Genomic DNA, 21,064 nt, shown 5'->3' with positions numbered 1-21,064 from the left:
TTTTTAAAGCAACTGGCCTGTTTTCCGACGTTATTGCTTCAGTCCACAACCCTTGCTAAAGTGCAATTCTAACTTTGCGCATAAGAGTTGCACAATTGCATTGGTAGTGGAAGTTGTGGGGTCACATGATAGGAGAAAAAGAAGATGATAAAAGAGATTTAGATTTGAATCAAAACTCTAAGCAAAGTAAAGTTTCACAAGTTCTCTCATCAGCCAGTACTAATTTATCTTCATTATGTATGGCTTTTTAAAGGCCTTTTACATATGCCAAATTTAGATCTATCCTTACATTTTTACTGTTTATTCTTTAAATATGAATTGTGAACAAATTCAAAATTTCCAAATATTAAAAACATGCCACATATTTACATTGCCAGTTTTCCTTCAGCTTACCAGCCTTGCAGTCCTGTGCAGCCTTCCTTCCCATGTGCCTCTCGTGAGTGAATTGCTGATACGTCTTGACTTAACCTCAATTTATCCTAGTGGCTTGAGCAGGACCGTCTCAGGAAGCCCCCTTCTTCACCTAGGGTGGTCATTTGAATATATGTTGTTATTTAAATGTATTCAGTTTTACTTAAATTGTTTCAACCCTGGTGGCTGTCTTTTCTTAAGGCACAGTGTGAAAGACAGAAGAGGCCTGTTAATGGCCAGCATTTGAAACTGTCACCTAAGACCATTGACCGTTGAATAAAGATGTGCTTAGGGTGTAAAAATAAAACAATGATATCTCTGCTGAGAAGGGAAGTGCTTCAGCCTTAAGTGCTCTGCATTGCATTGCAAAGAAATCCGACATTCAGCCGTTGACTCACACTTGGGTTGGGAATGCTGCAGGATGCTTTGTTTCACTAATACAGTCTGATATAAATGTTAATTGACTAAAAAATATACATATATGTCAATTAAGGGTAAAGCTTAAGATGGCATAATTTGGTTAACTTGCAATGTCCTCTGCACAAAATGAGATGTGCAAGCCCTGTTGCCAAAAAAAGGGGTTTGTGAAGGTCTGTGTCGTCTTCTATCTGCAAAAGAAAACCAAAGTAAACCCTGAAAAACAAAAATAAATTAAAAGATTAGCGGCAAAGCATTTTGACTTTATAGATGTGTCTGTTTTTAGTTTTTTAGGGGCCTTTTTAATTTCCTTTGAGGTTGTATTTTCTCTGTAACCAAGCTGCACTTCTCAAATACCTTTTTTGTGTTTTTTAAAATACTTCACTTGATAAACTATAACTTAATATAAAATTTTTCTGGTTAAATAATTTATACAAAGAGCAGTTATGTTAAAGCTGTACAGTATTCTACATATATTTTTATTTTATCATTAAACTTACTGTTAGTATAGACCTGGACACAGACACACACTTACTTTTATTAAATTAAAGTCACTGACTAATCCACACTCTGACTTTTTAAATGAGAAGTAACCCACACAGAGGCGAGGTGAGTTTGCTTACTCCACACAGGCAGGGATTGGGCTGGGAATCCAACCCTGGGCCCTACGGCACCACCACACTGCCTTAGAATGGGGCCTAAGTGTTCCTTTTCCATGGCAAGGAGCTCGGGGTTCACCCCTTTTTCATTTAAGCTCTATCGGAAAAATTGTAATGTTCACATGTTCAAGAAGTGACATTTTTAATTTTTTCGAAACGTGAGACTTTGTCAAGATTTATGCTCAACCCACCACTGAAATTCACAATTTAACCTTGTCAGAGTATCTGTATCTAGATTGTTATTGCTAGTTTTGTTAATTTGAGATTCATTGATATTCCCCTTTGAATATATAAAAAGACAGATCTATCCATCCATCCATAACCATTTGTGAGAAGATGGGCTGGGTGATTTCCTTCTTAAATGCAAGAAAAGCATGGAAAAGTTTTAGCGCCTTAGAAATTTTCTCCATTATTAAAATACAGGAGTTTGTGCAACATTCGGCCTCCCTACGTATTTAAGTACAACTTTCAGCAAAAGAAAAGTGTAATTTTATAATTGTGAATAATACAAGGAACTTGATTTTTCCCCCCAAGGTTGTGTCTTTCACTGAACCACTCGGTAACTTGTTCAGGGTGTCTTATCTGTCTGTCTGTCTATTATATAGTGCCTTTCATATCTATTTATCTATCTATCGTATAGTGCCTTTCATATCTCTATCTATCCATCTATCCATCCTCACAGCTTCATCCACGTATTACTGAAACGGGACAGTGAGGAGGCCCCGCCCAGCTCGCTACACCTGACGTGACTCTTCCCCCTCCCCTCGGCCTGCAGCCCCTCTCTCGGATTAGCGTGGATATATCGCTCCTGTAAGCAAACTATGATTCTTAGCGCAATGAGAGAATTCGCATAATCAACAGGAATGTTCAAGCAAATTTTAGAGAAAAAAAAAAAAAGATCTAAATCCATGAAGTACTTCTGTCGTGAAAAGTGGACAGACATACAAACAGGTTTTTAAAAAAAAAAAAAAAAACAAAACTAAAATTTCACTCATGGACCATGAAATTTTTAAAAACCTTTTCTTAGCAAGCACCTATGGGCCAAGGGTAACCTACATTCCAAATTTCAAGTGCTCATGGTTCGGGAGATTTCGTGATGAGTAAGTCAGTGGGATTTGGCTTTTATATATAATATATTGTCTTTAACAAGTTTACATCTTTTCTGCTTGTGTCCTATAAAGAACACATTTTTTATATTTGTGCCCTTCTAGTGGTTTTCCTTTGTGGCCATCTTACATCATAACCTCTCCTGACCTTTGCTTCAGTCAACATGGTCGCTATATATAAATATTAAACCCAGCCTCCTTTTGGCTCTCCTAATAGCCTCTGTTCACTTTCTAGTTGTGGATGGACATTTGTATTCTGTGGTTCCCAAATATTCTTTGTGGTCATGTTTACAAATTCCCATAACCCTCTGTGTTATTTTTATCTAAACATTTTTCTGATTTCCTTGACTTCTCATTATAATTGGGACTGTACATTTAGGTAACCTAATTTGCCCTGCATCTTTTCACATATGAATTACTCTACTGACACGAGGGTAAGGCATTGGATTTCAAACCATAAGGTTGTGGGTTCAAATCCTGCTACTGACCTTGTGACGATGAGCAAGTCTGCCTGTGCCTCAACTGAAAAAACAAAACAAATGTAAGCAATTGTATTTCTCAGATATCGTCAGTTGCCTTGGGTAAAGGCATCCGTCAAATCATTAGAAATAATACAAAATCAGCAGTCCTGGTACCGATCCCCATAGTACTCCACTTCTGACCTCACCCTAATCCGAAAAAGATATTCTCTCGTGGTCACCTGTTATTTTTTGTGTGTAAAACTGTTCTGTACCCGTGTGAACACTGTGTCTATACACATTCATATTTATCAAAATCATAGTCAAAAATTAAAATCCTGTGCTGATCCAACTTGTGTGAATTTCATCCTGGCCACTCCTAATGTGACTCAATAGTGTGTATGGACCCCCAACGCCATCTGAGCCTGCTCCTGATGAGATGGAGGATGGTGGCCCCGGGGGTGGGTCTCCTCCCTGACCTGATCAGGGCACCAGTGAGCTTCTGGACAGTCTGTGGCACTACTTGGTGGCATCAGATGCACTGATATGTAATGGCCCAGATGTTCTCAGTTGGACTGTGGTCTGGGGAATGTGTGGGCCAGTCAGTGGCATCAGTGCCTTCATCACCCAGGAACTGCCTACACACTTTTGCCACATGAGGGCTGGCATTGCCCTGTACCAGGAGCAACCCAGGGTCCACTGCACCAGCATAAGGTCTGATGAGGGCTCTGAGGATTTCATCCCATAGTTGGAGTACTGTCACCTGACACGTGGAGGTCTGTGTGCCCCTCCCAGGATTTGCCTTCCCAGATCATCACTGATCCACCGTCAAACTGGTCATGCTGGATGATGTTGCAGGCTGCATAACATTCACCACGGTGTCTCCAGAAACTGTCACATGTGCTCTCACCTGTGAAAAGAATGGAATGCCAATGGCAGAGCTGCCGATTGTGGTCTTCTCTGGTGAATGCCATTCGAGCTGCGCGGTGATGGGCTGTGAGCACAGTTCCCACTAGAGGATGGTGGGCCCTCATGCCTCCTTCATGGAGTCTGTTTGTGACAGTTAGGTCTCAGACATGCACACCAGAAGCCAGTAGGAGTCATTTTGTAGGCTCTGGCAGTGCCCTTCCTGTTACTCTTCACACAGAGGAGTAGATACCAGTCCTGCTGCTGGGCTGATACCCTTTGTATGGCCCTGGCCAGGTCTCCTTGTGTAACTGGCCATCTCCTGGTAGCTCCTGAACCTTGGCTGCGAGACACGGCAAACCTTATGATGCCATCCTGGAGGAGCAGGACTGCCTGTGCCACCTGAATCATTTGCAGTTACCACATCATGATATCAGTGACAAGGACATGAGCAAAATACAAAACAAGAGTAGAATCAGTCAGGAAGTATCAGGACAGAGGAATTGTCAGTGGCCACCATTCTCTTTTTGGGGATTGTCTTGCTGTGTCCTCTCCAGGTCACCCGTTGTCACTTTTGTTTGCACCAAAGCAGGTGACGTTGATTCCCATTCACTTGTGCGTTTCCCAACTGGACACATGGATATCCCTGAAGCTTCACTGACTTGGTGTTAGACTGGGGTGATTAGGTGTTCCCTTCATATTTTTTTTTGAGCTGGGTATTTATGCGCCCGTTGGTTAGCACTGAGTGTCAGCAGCTAATTGAATTATTGAACTCCTTGTATTATTTGACCAGATTTATGAGTTTCTGCTCCTCAATGCACTTTATTTTCCTAGAAAAATGTAGAAAGTGTAATTATTTTCAATAATTTCAGTTTGACATAACACACTATACATCTTTTATTTGTTGCTTGAAAGCCTAAATGCTTTGTTTAATTTGATTTAAGAAGACAACAACAACATTTATTTATATAGCACATTTTCATACAAATAATGCAGACGTTGTTACAAACCTCACACTGAAAGTGAAGCCAGTCCTTTCTTCTTTTTTTACTCATTTCATTTTTGATTTTTCCAAGCGGCTGTTTTAAACAAGAAAAACAAAATTCTCAATTAACCAAATTCACTTAGAAGCAGGACTTACTCTGTGATCAAAAGAGACGTTACAATGAGAACCAGCAGCTATTGAGGCCCTTTAAGGCCTGAGTTAAAAGAAATCTCGGTATCATAAGCAAAGCCTCTAATATATCAGTTGACGTTTGTGATCTTTTTTTTTCCTTAGACAATTTATAAATGCACCTGAAATAAAGCACTTTTCCTTAAAATATTTACTTTCCTTCTGTGCCAGGTCTGTAATATTAAGTATGAGTAGAGCCTTCACTACAGGCTTGGTTTCTGTTCCTTCTTGTGCTTAAACTACACAGTAGGGATCCTGAAAGAACTGACGGATCAGATTATGGCAGCATGCATCTCTTTAAACGTGACTTCAGAAAGCTTTCCTGTATTCTCAGTTTATTTTGCAAGTGTTATAGCAAATACCACTGTGTGACATGACCTAATCGGCTCATCCTTGAGTGTGGAGTTCCTGTAAATGTTTTACAGGGCTAAATCCTCTTATTTGGTAAACAATGGGCTTTTTAACTCATTGATTTCTCAAGTGCTAATTAGGAAGAGCCTGACAATTCAGAGACACCGCTTTGTACTCACTACAAGAATGTGAGGAATTTGAGAAGGAAGAATGGGGTGGGGGAGCGAGGTGGTACGCCATTTGTTGTCTCAATTTTTATAGTAGAGGATACCGAGCATCTCTACTAATGTTATAAATGTATAATGTGATGTCAAATTGAAGGTTATTTCCACAATGGAATTAAATGAAAAGTAGTTACAGATTTCCTTCTGGGGACAAATAAAGTTCTGTCTTTTCTGTTCAGTTACAAGTGCATTGCTTTGGCTGCGTAGCCTCCAGCAGTCTTATGTTTCAGTTTATGTATGTATGTATGTGAGTGAGAGGGAGAGGTTGGCTTCCATTAGAACAATCCAGATGAGAACAGGCCATTCAGCCCAACAAAGCTCGCCAGTCCTGTCCACTTGTTTCCTCCAAAAAAACATCAAGTGGAGTTTTGAAAGTCCCTAAAGTCTTACTTTCTACCACATTACTTGGTCGCTTATTCCAAGTGTCTATCATTCTTTGTATAAAGAAAAACTTCCTAATGTTTGTGCAAAATTTCCCCTTCGCAAGTTTCCAACTGTGTCCCCGTGTTCTTGATGAACTCATTTTGAACTCACAGCCTCGATTCACTCAACTAATTCCCTTCATAATTTTAAACACTTCATTCAGGTCTGCTCTTAATCTTCTTTTATTTAAACTATAAAGGCTCCGCTCTTTTAAGCTTTCCTCCTAATTCATCACCTGTAGCCCTGGAATCAGCCTAGTCGCTCTTCTCTGGACCTTCTCTTGTGCTGTGATGTCCTTTTTGTAGCCTGGAGACCAAAACTGCACCCAGGACTCCAGATGAGGCCTCACCAGTGTGTTATAAAGGTTGAGCAGAACCTCCAGTGACTTGACTTGTACTCCACATATCAAGGCACTATATAACCTGAAATTCTGTTAGCCTTCTTAATGGCTTCTCAACACAGCATTTCCAGAATATATAAAACTATTTAACAGTCCCTCCCTTTCAAAGATCCAAGAAAACCGTGGGAAAAGAATCTCTCACTCAACATCTCAGAAAAGGAGTGGAAAGTAGCAATGCAGAGAATCCACTGGAGCTCCATATGCACAAAGCATAGAATTATTTAACTTAGAATTATATATCAAGCACATCTGTCTCATTTAAAATTGTCCAAAATGTTTCCAGGGCAAAATCCAACCTGCGAACGCGGCAATCAAGCTCCGGCCTCACTGGGTCACGTGTTCTGGGCCTGCACCAAATTAACATCATTCTGGACCAAAATCTTTTAAATGCCTTTCAGACAGCTTGGGTATCCCAATCCCTCCTAATCCACTAACAGCTGTGTCTGGTGGGCTCCCAGGTGGGCTTAAAGTGGAGAAGGACAAACAAACTAGAATCACCTTTACTACACTACTGGCACGTAGACACGTAAAAATCACGTATAAATCAAATTCACACTTAGACGATCTATGCAAACATTTTCAGAACCTGGCAGGATCTGATCAATGACATATTAGAATAAGCATTTAAATTGAGGAAGCAGGTTCTCCTCCCCTCTTTTACTCCATTTATCTTTATTCATTTATTACTTGATCTATTCATTTGTCTTTACTAGCATAAAGTTTTACACTGCTGGCCTGGCTCTCTCTCTCAAGGGTGGGAGTTGATTTGTTTCAAACCTTTTTTTTTTTTTGGAAAACTCGAGTTGTGTATGGAGTGTTAATTGATTTTAATAAATTCAATAAAATTAAAAAAAAAAATGACTATAAGTGAGTTGAGTAATCTTGGACCGGTTATCTCATTAAGGGGGTCCACTAGAATATCTTTGTTTGCTGCCATTCAACTGCAGATAGTTAGGACTCATCGAGCTTGAGATACCTTAGGTAGATTGCCTAACTTGAGTTAATGCAGCACAATCATTAGTTGCGGCATGGAGATAAATCTGCGTGTGCGTTTTCCGCTTAACAATGAACAGATGTGCTGTGTTAATGCAGAGTCTTACTTAAGGGCAACAAGTAAATGAAAAGTAAAATTTGACCAAATACCAACCCCTGAGGAACACCTAAAGTAACAAGACAAAGTTCAGATTTGTTTTCTCCTCATAACTAGCAAATCGTGCTGGTGAAAATTTCGCAATTATCAAAGTGTTAATGAAATGATGGTGAGAGAGAGAAGAACATGACACGTTACAGTAAGAAAGGATATTATTTTAATAAGTAGTGACTCGTGAGAGGATTCGATATTAGAATAGTCGCATGATTAGTATGGGTTGTTGTTATAGTCACTTAAAACAAAACAAAGTGTCACGTGAACAGGCTAACAAAACATACTGGATAATAAGAAGGGAAATGCAGGGCCCACATAAGTCAGTATGTGTGAAGTGTGGCCATCAAGTAATGTAGAATACTGACATCTATAAGAATTGTCAGACCCCGTGATTATCAGAGGTGACTATGCAGAGGGTACAGACCTATAAATACCTGGGAGTGCAGCTGGATGGTAAACTGGACCGGACTGCCAACACTGATGCTCTGTGTAAGAGAGGACAGAGCCGACTATACTTCATTAGAAGGCTGGCGTCCTTCAACATCTGCAATAAGATGCTGCAGATGTTCTATCAGACGGTTGTGGTGAGTACCCTCTTCTACACGGCGGTGTGCTGTGGAGGCAGCATAAAGAAGAGGGACGCCTCACGCCTGGACAAACTGGTGAGGAAGGCTCGCTCTATTGTAGGCACGGAGCTGGACAGTTTGACATCTGTGGCAGAGCAGCGGGCACTGAGCAGACAACTGTCAATCATGGAGAATCCACGGCATCCACTGAACAGGATCATCTCCAGACAGAGGAGCAGCTTTAGAGACAGACTGCTGTCACCATCCTGCTTCACTGACAGACTGAGGAGATCGCTCCTCCCCCACGCTATACGACTTTTCAGTTCCACCCGGGGAGGGGGTGGGGGGGGTAAACATTAACACAATACAAGGCTATTGACTGTTATACCTAACTTGCACTCTCCATCTTGCACTGCGCTTTTATTGCTCTTTAATTAATATTGTTTTTATCAGTATGCTGCTGCTGGAGTATGTGAACTTCCCCTCGGGGATTAATAAATTATCCATCTATTATATAGTGCCTTTTATATCTATCTATATCTATCTATCTATCTATCTATCGATCTATATATCTGTTATATAGTGCCTTTCATATCTATCCATCACAAAAATATTCCCCTGTGTGTAATCAGTAAGTACCTGTACGTTTAACTCTCTGGAAAATGTAGTGTAGAACCATCCGTGGGTAAAAACAGGGCCTGGCAAGTAAACTCTGACGTTATTAAACAATTGTCGTTGTGACTTGGTGATCGTTGCACAATATGCTAAAAGAACGGGGAATTGCCCACCCTGTAATTTAAAGGGAATCTCTTGTTTTGAGCCGTCAGTGTTATGGAGTCCCTGTAGTTTTTCCGTCGTAATGTTTCTCATTGTCTGACAGTTTCCCGCTGCTTTTCAGTAAGGTTGTGTGTGTAATTCACTTTTCGTTCACCGTCCAGGTGTGACACTGGCTGCCGTTGATCTTCAGATAATGATGCTCTGTGGTTTGTCATATCACGTTGTATTTGTTGTTCTAAGGACTGTCTCACCTGTGCTGGTTGGTCTGCCGTGATGTCGACGTTTCTGCTTCTGTGCGTTGGTCTGAGTATGTAGGCCGGCGAGACGGTATGTGTTGGTCGCAGCTACGCTGTTTGTGGCTTTTCATTTTATCGGGATGCTTATGTTGATGTGAAGGAAAGAGGAGATGTAAAATGGTGGTGTCATAATGCAAAGTATGCACTGAATAAACGGGCAAATACCACAGTTGATAATCGGTCACATTGAAGATAAGCCTAAGAGCAAAACTCTGCCAGGAACACGGATTCCTCCCTGTTGTTGTGGAGGGAGATAGCAGTTGTGGTAGCCATTGTTTATATCGAGCACAGACGGACACAAGCGAAATAATAGAAGGATTCCTCCCAGCAATACAGCCGGCAAATTACTAGTACAATACGAGAGATCCCATTGTCCCTTGAAAGATGCAGTATAACACCATGGTCAAGCAGAGCAGGAAGACCACATGACCCTGAATTTGCTGCCTCGCGGAGATCATTAATCATCCTGACAGGGCAGTTTTTAGTACACAATGGGTGGTTGTAAAATCGAGAGTCTGCCTCGTGAGAACATTTAGGGGTCAGAGTGGACTCAACGCTATCAACTGTCAGACAGTGTTGAGAAGCCATTAAGAAGGCTAACAAAATGTCAGGTGATATAACACCTTGATGTGTGGAGTACAAGTCACAGGAAGGTCTGCTCAGTCTTTATAACACACTGGTGAGGCCTCATCTGGAGTCCTGTGTGCAGTTTTGGTCTTCAGGCTACAAAAAGGACATAACAGCACAAGAAAATGTCCAGAGAAGAGCAACTCTGCTGATTTAGGGCTGCAGGGGATGAGTTATAAGGAAAGATTAAAAAAGCTGAGCCTTCACAGTTTAAGCAAAAGGAGATGAAGAGGAGACCTGACTGAAGTGTTTAAAATGATGAAGGTTATTAGTTCAGTGGATTGAGACAGTGACTTTAAAATGAGTTCATCAAGAACATGAGAACACAGTTGAAAACTTGTGAAGGGGAAATTTCGCACAAACATCTGGAGGTTTTTCTTTACACAAAGAACAATAGACACCTGGAATAAGAGACCAAGTGGTGTGGTAGACAGTAAAAGTTTAGGGACTTTCAAAACTCCACTTGATGTTTTTTGGAAGAAATACAGTGGACAGGACTGGCGAGCTTTATTGGGCTGAATGGCCTGATCTCGTCTCAATTATTCTAATGTTTTGGTGCGTACAGTGGGAGCCTCAGAAATCACACTGAAAGACATTCCAACTCATTTGAATCTGAAAAGGACTGTAGCTGCAAAGCCGCAGGTGTCTTTAGGACCTTGCCAATAAAAGGAGAGTTAGAAAGAAGACAACAATTAGACAACTCCTCAGGATCAAGAGTTTCAAAAATGGTTTTATAGCAGCTGGTTTCCCAATATGTGAAACTGGGACTTTACCAGAAGCCAAAGACGTGCTGATAGTGGTCAAGAATGGACTGAGTAAAAATGAGTTTTTAATAAATGGGTAGACCAGTTCATCCCTAACACAGTACAAGCCAGGTCCACCTCTTTGAAAGGCTAGCAGTGATATGTGTCCCCAGAGCATGATGGGAGGAAATTGGGGAGAATGTCGGGAGCACACGGCACTTGTTGGCTCTTAGCAGAACTTCTTGAAGAATACTACAGGGGGATTCTAATGGGCAGTGCCCCGAGTTATGATGTGTTAAGTCACGTGAAAATGACTGATGTGTAAACGATCCAATCACATTCAGTGTTGAAAATGGTCGCCTTCTTCTTGCAAACATAGATCGACACAGCGCTCTATACTGGCAAAGGGTTATCTGCAAGCATTGTAAGGGTGATGGCAGCAATTTTCTGTTAAGTGTTTCGCTGTAATTGTTACAGTGTGCGAGGCTTGTTCTTGTACACTTTTTTCCTTTTAGTGCTTCCCATAGGAAGAAATTCAAAGGTGACCGGTCTGAGGAGAAAGGTGGCCATAGTCCCTTTGAAATGACCCAATTGCCACAAAAACGATTCAATATGTGCCGTGCTGCAAGGTGACGTGTGATGGGTTGCCCCATCTTGCTGGAAATAACCTTCACTGAGCTGCCAGGCATGAGAAAAAGAGGAAGGCCTAAGAGAAGGTTTATAGATGTGGTGAGAGAGGACATGCAGGTGATGTGTGTGTGACAGAGCAAGGTGACGAGGACAGGAAGAGATGGAAGATGATGATGCGCTGTGGCAACCCCTAAGGGCTCATTTATACTTCACGCTCAGAACGCGTACGCGCCTGCATCATGGCTGCCACGCATTTCCAGCATTCATTTCACGCGTCCTCTGAGCAGGTCCTCAGAAATTAGCGCGACGTGTGCGCGAGTTGCAGTACCAGCAAAAAGTCGGGGGGCGCAGTGTGCGAAAAGTCGGAACATGACGTCAGTGTCTCTGTCTACTATCTACATGTGACAGAAAGCCTCTATGCAGATCCTACGGGATGAATGCTTCAATGTGGTGAAGCAAAATGCCGACATACAGATGCATTTGTGGTGCTTTTATATTCAAGCGTCCGTCGCATATTCCCGATCGCAATGACACGATACATTTTAAAAGTCTCACATACCATCTTTTGTGCCGTCTTTTTTTTTTTTTGCAACTTAACAACAGCAACATAATGTATAGCACTGTATTTGAGCCACTGAGAAAAAAATAAAGGACACGGTGAAAACGTGTATTTTGTGATTAAAGTGGAAATTTTGGCTTTAATCTCGAAATGTCCACTGTAACCTCATAGTTTACTTTATCATTAATGCAGACCGTCGTAAACGTCATCTCAGTTTTTAATCGCTACGAGCTTCTTGGACCTGACAGCAGCGGCAAGCAGCAATAGATTGCCACACAGAACACATGACATGTATGATATTCCAACTCTCTGCACATTTAGAATCTGTAGATTTGTACTTGATATCACTTTCATGATGAAATGCATTAAAGTGTGTATGTTACATTTTACATATAATTTGGTTTAAATAATGAATACTGTTAATAATTACACACTTGGGGGGAATAATTACACACATGGGGGTGTCACGGTGGTGGAGCGATAGCACTGCTGTCTCGCAGGGAGTTATGTTGCTGGTTTTTCCTGTTTGTATTCCACACTGTGCTCTGGTTTCCTTCCAAAGATATGCAGATTTGGGGATTTGGTGCCGCTAAAATGACGCTAGTGTACGCGAGTGCTTGTATTCACCTTGCGATGAGCTGAGGCCTCATCCAGGGATTGTTTCTCACTTGTGCCCAATGCTTGCTGGAATGGACACATTTCTGGATTGATGGATTTAATCAATAAACATAATTTTCAGAGATATTGCGGTAAGGTGTCATCAGAATTTAAAGAATGTTCCAGGCAATTCACAACACAGAGAAGCCGAACATGTTCTCACCATGATAATATCTCGCATTGCCACCTGGTGGATTCCTCCAGATTTACGTAAAGTACACATGCAAGTATAAACACTACAACGCTTGCGTAGCAGGAGCGTCCGCTGCAGCATGCGTCACGTCGCGTGAAGTATAACTCTGGCCTAATGGGAGTAGCTGAAAGAAGAAGACGACTCTGAGTTGCCAGACTCTGATTTTGATATAAGTGATCGAAAACAAATGTGAGGTACCGGCACCACTTGATCGGTCCCCAGGTGATTGTGTTGCTGAACAGGTTCATGTAGCTAACATGCCTATGGGGATGTTTACCACTTACAGTGACAAGAGGCACAAACCAGATTGCGATGCACTGCGAAGACAGCCTGGCAGCCAGCCTGCCGCGCATTCCTGGTGAACTGGCGGCCACAGCACACATGCAACGGACATTTTATGTTGATTTCTGTGGGAAACCATAGTTTTGTGTGCTTATTGTTCCAAAATAAATATTAAGCCCCCCAAGTGTTAAGGAAAAATGAACCAACTGAAGGAAGTGAATCTTAAGAAGCGAGCCAATTAAAATTAAGAAAAAATAAATGCATTATGTTAGCAGCAGTCATTGGTTACCAATTAAGAAAATGGCTAAAATGTAAATACAGACCTTCAGGATCTGACTCTGTTACTCCTATTCTAGGATTTTCCAAGTCTTTTATTAGGTGCAGTTTCTTTCTGTAAGCCTAGAACCTTGTGTATTCGTGTAGTAAATTTATAACTTCCTTTTTGTTAAAATTTGTTCTCTATCTATCTATATCTAATATATATATATATATATATATATAATATATAAATAACATCCATCCATTATCCAACCCTCTATATCCTAATTACAGGGTCATGGAGGTCTGCTGGAGCCAATCCCAGCCAGCACAGGATGCAAGGCAGGAATCAGATAGATAGATACTTTATTAATCCCCAAGGGGAAATTCACATACTCCAGCAGCAGCATACTGATAAAAATAATGTTAAAGAGCATTAAAAAAAAAAAAAAAAGCACTGCAAGGTGGAGAGTGCGAGGCAGGTATAACAGACAATAACTTTGTATAATGTTAACGTTTAATGTGGAATTGAAGAGTTGCATAGTGTGGGGTCTCCTCAGTCTGTCAGTGGAGCAGGACGGTGACAGCAGTCTGTCGCTGAAGATGCTCCTCAGTCTGGAGATGATCCTGTTCAGTGGATGCAGTGGATTCTCCATGATTGACAGGAGTCTGCTCAGCACCCGTCACTCTGCCACCGATGTCAAACTGTCCAGCTCCGTGCCTACAAAAGAGCCTGCCTTCATCACCAGTTTGTACAGGCGTAAGGCGTCCCTCTTCTTTATGCTGCCTCCCAGCACACCACCAGCGTGAAGAGGCGTCGCCACAACTGTCTGATAGAACATCTGCAGCATTTTATTGCAGATGTAGAAGGATGCCAGCCTTCTAATGAAGTATAGTCGGCTCTGTCCTCTCTTGCACAGAGCATCAGTATTGGCAGTCCAGTCCAATTTATCATCCTGCTGCACTCCCAGGTATTTATAGGTCTGCACTGTCTGCACAGTCACCTCTGATAATCACGGGGTCCATGAGGAGCCTGTGCCAAACCCTGGGCAGGTCGCCAACCCACCGCAGGGTACACACACACTAGGGACAATTTAGGATCACCAATGCACCTAACATGCATGTCTTTGGACCATGGGAGGAAACCCACACAGACACGGGGAGAACATGCAAACTCCACGCAGGGGGGACCCGGGAAGCAAACCCAGGCCTCCTAACTGTGAGGCGGCAGCACTGCCCACTGCGCCACCATGCCACCCAATAATAATAATACATCGTATTTATACAAGGCATCTTTCTAAGCATTCAAGGACACCAAACAAACAATAAATTAAAGAAAAAGTACATTATAAACAAAACGTAAAACATAAGAAAATATAAACATTAAAACCAAACAAAGCCACTGTAATCCTAAAGAAAACGCCATTTTGAACGGAAGGGTTTTATGTTTACATTTGAAAGCTGAGAATGATTCCTTATTTATAAGCTCAGTAGGTAGTGAGTTCCAGAACGGCTGGACACTCTGCTCCTCATGGTGGTTAGACGGGCGAGAGGGACCATCAGGTGGATGGAGGAAGAGGATCTAAGGTTATGGGAGAGAATGGCAAGATGAAGAAGGTTAGACAGATATGGAGGGGAGAGGTTATGAATGGCCTTAAATGTTAACAGCAGAATTTTAAAATCAATTTGAAACTTAATCGGGAGCCAGTGAAACTGCTGCAAGACCGGAGTAAATATGGTGAATAGATGGGGCTTGAGTAATGATGCAAACAGAATTCTGGACTAGCTGAAGCTTATGGAGAGATTTATTAGAGAGACCAAAGAGGAGCGAATTGCAATAGTCCAGACGAGAAGTAACAAGACTGTGAACAAGAATGGCAGTGGTATGGTGTAACCAGCAGGGGGTGCTAGCTCCCTTTTTGGAATAAGTTAATTTTGTGATTGTGGCATGTTACATTACCCGAAGCCATATAGATATATTATTAAACGGTGATACTCCTCCCTTAGTTACATGGCGGTGAGAAATCACATAGGAGAAATAACTTAGCTTTCTTTAATGAAGGTTTGTGCGGCGTAACAGACAAAGGAAGCCATGACAAGACCTTCGGGAGTGGGGTCCCGATGTGTAGAGTCTGCCATTTTCATCGCATGCGTTGGAAGGATTTTCCAGATCAGATGACAGTATCTCCCATCTGTCCATTGGCTTCAAAGGTGTGCCCGGGCAATGTGCCAAGGCTTTATACTCTTTCTTCATGTGCAGGCCCCCACTTTGGTGAATCATGACATTTCAAACAAGGAAAAGGGGTTACAATTTCATGCTGACTTTGACAAACAAAAATAGTATACAATGCCCATTTCGCAGTTGTCCCTGTCTTGTGTTCTAACGTTTGCTAGCAGTTCTAAATGATGAGCCCCTGTGCTAAATCTGTGCCCACTGTGCATGTGAGTAGAAAGAAAAGTAGATTCATAAAATCTTTTTGCACAGAGGATAGTGACATATTAAAGTTATCTTACATATGGGGAGTGAGGGAGGAGCGGATGCGATTAATATTACGTAGGTGGAAGTAAAACCGATGTGTCTATGTCTGTCTGTCTGTCCGTCCGCCTGCTTTTCACAACAGAACTACTTTAAGCAAATTACAGAAAAAACCCGATCTAAATCTGTGAACATTCCGGATGATTTTGCGACTTCTGTCATTGTGCTATGTATCTTAGTTCGCTTGCGGAACCAATTTATTAGCACAAATCCGAGAGACACGCAGCGGGTCGACGGTGCCCTCCTCACTTGCGCGTCAGCCTCAGGGTGTGTACCTTACCTCCACTTAGCTAGCGAACGAGAGAACTACTTAACGGATTTAAATTGGGTTTTTTTTTTCTAGAATTTGCTTGAACATTCTGTTTGATTTTGTGATTTCTGTCATCGCGCTAAGAATCACAGTTTGCTTGCAGGAGTGATTTATTCGGCTAATCCGAGACCGACGTTGCAGGCCGAGGGGAAGGGGAAGCATGACGTCAGGAGTGGGTAGCTGGGAGGGGCCTCCTCACTGTCCTGTTCACTACTAAGTGGTCGGAGCCAAAAGGGATGGCTAGTTAATAATAATAATTTCTACATATCTTCAAAAACCTGAATTTAGATTGAAGTGTAGGTTGCTCTGTATATCTATGGAGAGTATTGTTTGTGACAGAGTAACATTTAAAAAGCATACGTATAATAAGGTAAGTAATGTGCCTAACACGTCAGATTTTTTTTAATTCAATTGTGCATTTTTATCTAAGTTTGCAAAAGTACACTTTTCACAAATTATTTGTTTTTTTTTATTGAGTACAGGTATCCCTTGATTAACACAATTTAATTAATCCATTGATATTGCCACGTTATGCAAAACCGCGCTAATTAAATATAACAACAACAATATTTATTTCTATAGCACATTTTCATACAAACAGTAGCTCAAAGTGCTTTACATAATAAAGAATAGAAAAATAAAAGACACAATAAGAAAACAAAATAAGTCAACATTAATTAACGTAGTATAAGAGTAAGGTCCAATGGCCAGGGGGGACAGAAAAAACAAACAAAAAAAAAACTCCAGACTGCTGGAGAAAAAACTAAAATCTGTAGGGATTCCAGACCATGAGACCGCCCAGTCCCCTCTGGGCATTCTACCTAACATAAATGAAACAGTCCTCTTTGGATTTAAGGTTTTCACGGAGTCACCTGATGATGATGGTCACGTAGACTTGTGCCTTTTAATCCATCCATCCATATAAAAACTAATGGGAAAAAATATAATTGATCCATCATTTAAAATGTGGAAAATCTACATGGAAACGGTACTCGTATTTGTGTGTATAAAATAAAAGTCAAAATGCAAACAAAATCTTTATTAATTAAAACTGACATCATATTTTAGAGAAGATTTTATGGAGGGTTGTTTGGACTATTTGTTCTTTCTTCTGGCTCTCGTAGATCCGTCTATAACAAGCAATTTGACTTTGTAAGTTGCGGCAGACGAGCGCACTTCTGCCAACATCAGGATCCATTTCAGTAATTTGTTGTTTAGACCAGCGGTTCTCAAACTTTCGTATTTCACTCCCCCCTTTTCTAGCTGGAATAATTCTGCGCCCCCTGCATAATATAAGAGATGAGAATAATCCATGATACAACTAACAAAGGTATGATACTCGTGCGGTGTCGCGGTATCCTATCATTTTTACTTCTTTAAGATTTGCGTTTGTTCAGCTAACTGTGATGAAATATTTGCAATTTATTTTTTGTAAAGTGCTTCTTATTATTAATTCTTATTTAATTATTTTTTATGTAAAGAAACGATTAAATATGTTTTAATTTTTTTAAATCTCGTAAACGAGGACACCGATGAAGTCACTCTATGCGAGACGTATTTTCGTCCGACAAATATTATACCGCTGTTAGTTGTATCATGAAAATAACCCGATACGCAGTAAATTATTTAACTCAATTTGGCAATATTGGCTACACTGCCAACGTGGTGCAGTCGCGCGCGTTATCAGCTGATCTACTGTTCCCCGAATGTTCGCGACAGATACCGATACTTCTTGAACTTTTTGGATTGAAAATACGCGACTATAAAAACAGCAGCAGCGACGCCGCTCATCATAGAAAAGTAGCTCAGAGTGTCTATCACGAATATCAAACCAAACCTGGACAGGCTGTGTACTTCAAAGCAGGCACATATTAGTCATTAGATCTACAGTATGCCTTAAAAATGTTTTATTTTAATTTTAGTTATAATGCATTCGTTGTGATTATATGCTTGCAAATTTAAATTTGAAATAAAAATGTAAAAAAGCGCAATGTTAAAAAACCGTGCTGATCAAATGTATAGCTGCGGTATTCAAGGGGCTTTCGCATTCAAAATAAGAGCGTTACTAAAATCTCGTGCTTAATAAAACCACGTTAAACAAGGGATACCTGTAGTCATAAAATGTTAGTTTTATTGAGGTATTAGAAAGAACTATATCAATTTACTATTAGATTAAAGAGTCATCCATCTGTGTATTTATTTGCCAAGGGTCTTCACTCCTTTCTCGTGTTAAATGTAATTGATTCCCCTTTTTGTAGGAAAGAGTGGTCCGTTCTAAAACAAGAATATTTGACGCTTCAGAAGCAAAGCATGTCGTCTTTGAAGAAAGCCTTGTCAGCGTTAAGACAGGGGTCTGATGGCGACATGGAGACTGATGCTTGCCAACCACTCAAAGGTAACACATGAAATATATGTTGTTTAAAATTGAAAAATCTTTACATTTGCACTTTTTTATTATCATTATTACTTACTATTTCTCGATACCTTTATCCAATGTGAGATGCTGCTTCTTCTTTCGGCTGCTCCCGTTAGGGGTCACCACAGCAGATCATCTTCTTCCATCTCTTCCTGTCCTCGTCATCTTGCTCTGTCACCCCCATCACCTGCATGTCCTCTCTCACCACATCCATAAATCTTCTCTTGGGCCTTCCTCTTCTCCTTTTGCCTGGCAGCTCTTTCCTTAGCACCTTTCTCCCAATATACCCAGCATCTCTCCAAACCAACATAATCTCACCGCTCTGACTTTGTCTCACAACCGGCCCACCTGAGCTGACCCTCTAATTTCTAATCCTGTCCATCCTCGTCACACTCAATGCCATTGTCTTTAGCTCTACCACCTCCAGCTCTGTCTCCTGTATCACTGTCTCCAACCCATATAACATATCTGGTGTCACTACCGCCCTGTAGACCTTCCCTTTCACTATTCCTGGTACCCGTCTATCACAAATCTCTCCTGACACTCTTCTCCACCCACTCCACGCTGCCTGCACTCTCTTTTTCACCTCTCTTTCACAATCCCCATTACTCTGTAATGTTGATCCCAAGTATTTAAACTCATCCACCTTCACCAGCTCTACTCCACTCATCCTCACCATTCCACTGACCTCCCTCTCGTTCACACTCATGTATTCTGTTGTGGTGGTCCTACTGACCTTCATTCCTCTCCTCTCATATCTCCACCTCTCCTGGGTCTCCTCACCCTGCTCCCTACTCTCTCTACTGATCACAATGGCCATCATCAAACATCACAGACCACGGGCACTCTTGTCTAATCTCCATTACTTTTGTTTTTCCAGTTGGCAGACAGGCAGGTGAAGGGACTTGCTCAGGGTCACACAGTGTCAGTAGTAGGATTTAAACCCACAACCACAAGACTAGAAGTCCAAAGACTTAACCACTACACCACACTACCTGAATTTAGACAAAGTGAACCACAGTAATCCTATAGTACCATTTCTATATTGCTGTTTGATAAATGTAAGTAATATGTTATCCAACACTAGTATTGTTAGTGAGGAAAGGAAATTGTCCCCTAATTACTCACTCAGGAATGCAGCTGACCAAACATAATTAATTGATAATTAAACTCGGCTGACTAAACGCATCCAGCCCTGGTGAATCTAAAACTCACCGCTGATGACTTTGAATGAGTGATTCACCCTTAACTTGAAAGAATTCTGTTGGATACACTTTATCAGTGCTGATCAAAGGAAATTCCAGAAAAAAATGAGGGAAAAAGCTGTTGAAAGTTACCAGTTTGGAAAGAGATAGAAAGACATTTTTAAGGCTCTTTTTAGGCTGAGGCCTTTATTCAGTGCAACCTCCACAACATTTGAGCGATACAATTACCTTTTGCCGGTGAGTGTTCATATTCAGTGTAATGAAATTTAAATACTTAAAAGCCACAGATCCTCAAAAGCATACATTCAGAGTTTATTGTTCTGAACTACCAAAGTGATAGGTCTTATTATAGTTTGCTCTGTAGGGCTCTTCAACCTTTAGTAAAAAGCAGAGAGTGCCTCTTTATCTGCCATGTAGGGCAGCTCTGTCTTCTCTGTGCCTGTCTGTGATTGTAGGTGGATTGGCTAAAATGGTGTTGGAGAGGAGCAAAATGTGGTCAGAATTTAGCAGCCTTGAACACTTGTCTACAGCCGGCACCAGAAGCTCAGAATTGGCAGATATGGCCTTCTGTTTGTCTGCTGACTGTCAAAGTCAAGAGTGTAGTAATTCTTTAAAGATGCGGTTGTGGTGAATGCTGATGACCGTATCCCTCTTGTAGGTGGGTGGGGAAGTTGAAATGTCTGCTTTACACCTTTCGGAAAGTCGGTGCGATTTTATTAGGGCACCCTGGTCACAGTAGTTCTTTATAGTGTGTTCTTCAATATGTTTGGACAATAAAAGAAAATTGCAATATTACGTAATGTGAAAGACACTATAAATATTGGAGTAAGCAGCGAAAGAAGGTCAGCCATTGTACAGCGCACCTGGAGCAATTACAGGTTAAGGGTCTTGCTCAAGGGCCCAGCAGAGTAAGATCTCATTTTGGCAGTGACGGGGATTCGAACTGGCAACCTTCTGGATACCAGCACAGATCCTTAGCCTCAGAGCCACCAGTCCGCCCCAATATTACATAATGTGAATAAATATTGGAGTAAGCTGCGAAAAAAGAAAAGAAAGAAAATTGCAATATTGCGTAATATGTAAGACACTATAATTATTGGAGTAAGCTGCAAAAGAAAGAGAAAAAAAAATTGCAATAATACATAATATGAAAGGCTCTAATTATTGGAGTAAGCAGTAAAAGAAAAAGGAAAAAAGAAAGAGAAAGAAAATTGCAATATTGCGTAATATGAAACACACTATAATTATTGGAGTAAGCTGCAAAAAATAAAGAAAGAGAAAGAAAGAAAGAAAGTGTACGTCCATCCTTCTTGACTAACTGAGTCACTCTGTCTGT

The 21,064-nt window shown here is 41.1% G+C and overlaps 1 protein-coding gene across 1 annotated transcript in view; it reads left to right on the top strand.

Moving 5' to 3' along the window:
- Nucleotides 1-21,064, top strand: part of larp7 (La ribonucleoprotein 7, transcriptional regulator) — an 86,781-nt gene that overhangs the window by 53,494 nt on the left and 12,223 nt on the right. Inside the window, 1 exon segment of the mRNA XM_039757998.1 lies at nucleotides 18,366-18,502. Coding sequence (XP_039613932.1) covers nucleotides 18,366-18,502 — 137 coding nt within the window.

This window comes from Polypterus senegalus, chromosome 7 (genome assembly GCF_016835505.1).
Source record: "Polypterus senegalus isolate Bchr_013 chromosome 7, ASM1683550v1, whole genome shotgun sequence".
Lineage (NCBI taxonomy): Eukaryota > Metazoa > Chordata > Cladistia > Polypteriformes > Polypteridae > Polypterus > Polypterus senegalus.
This window is presented reverse-complemented; position numbering and strand designations above follow the sequence as displayed.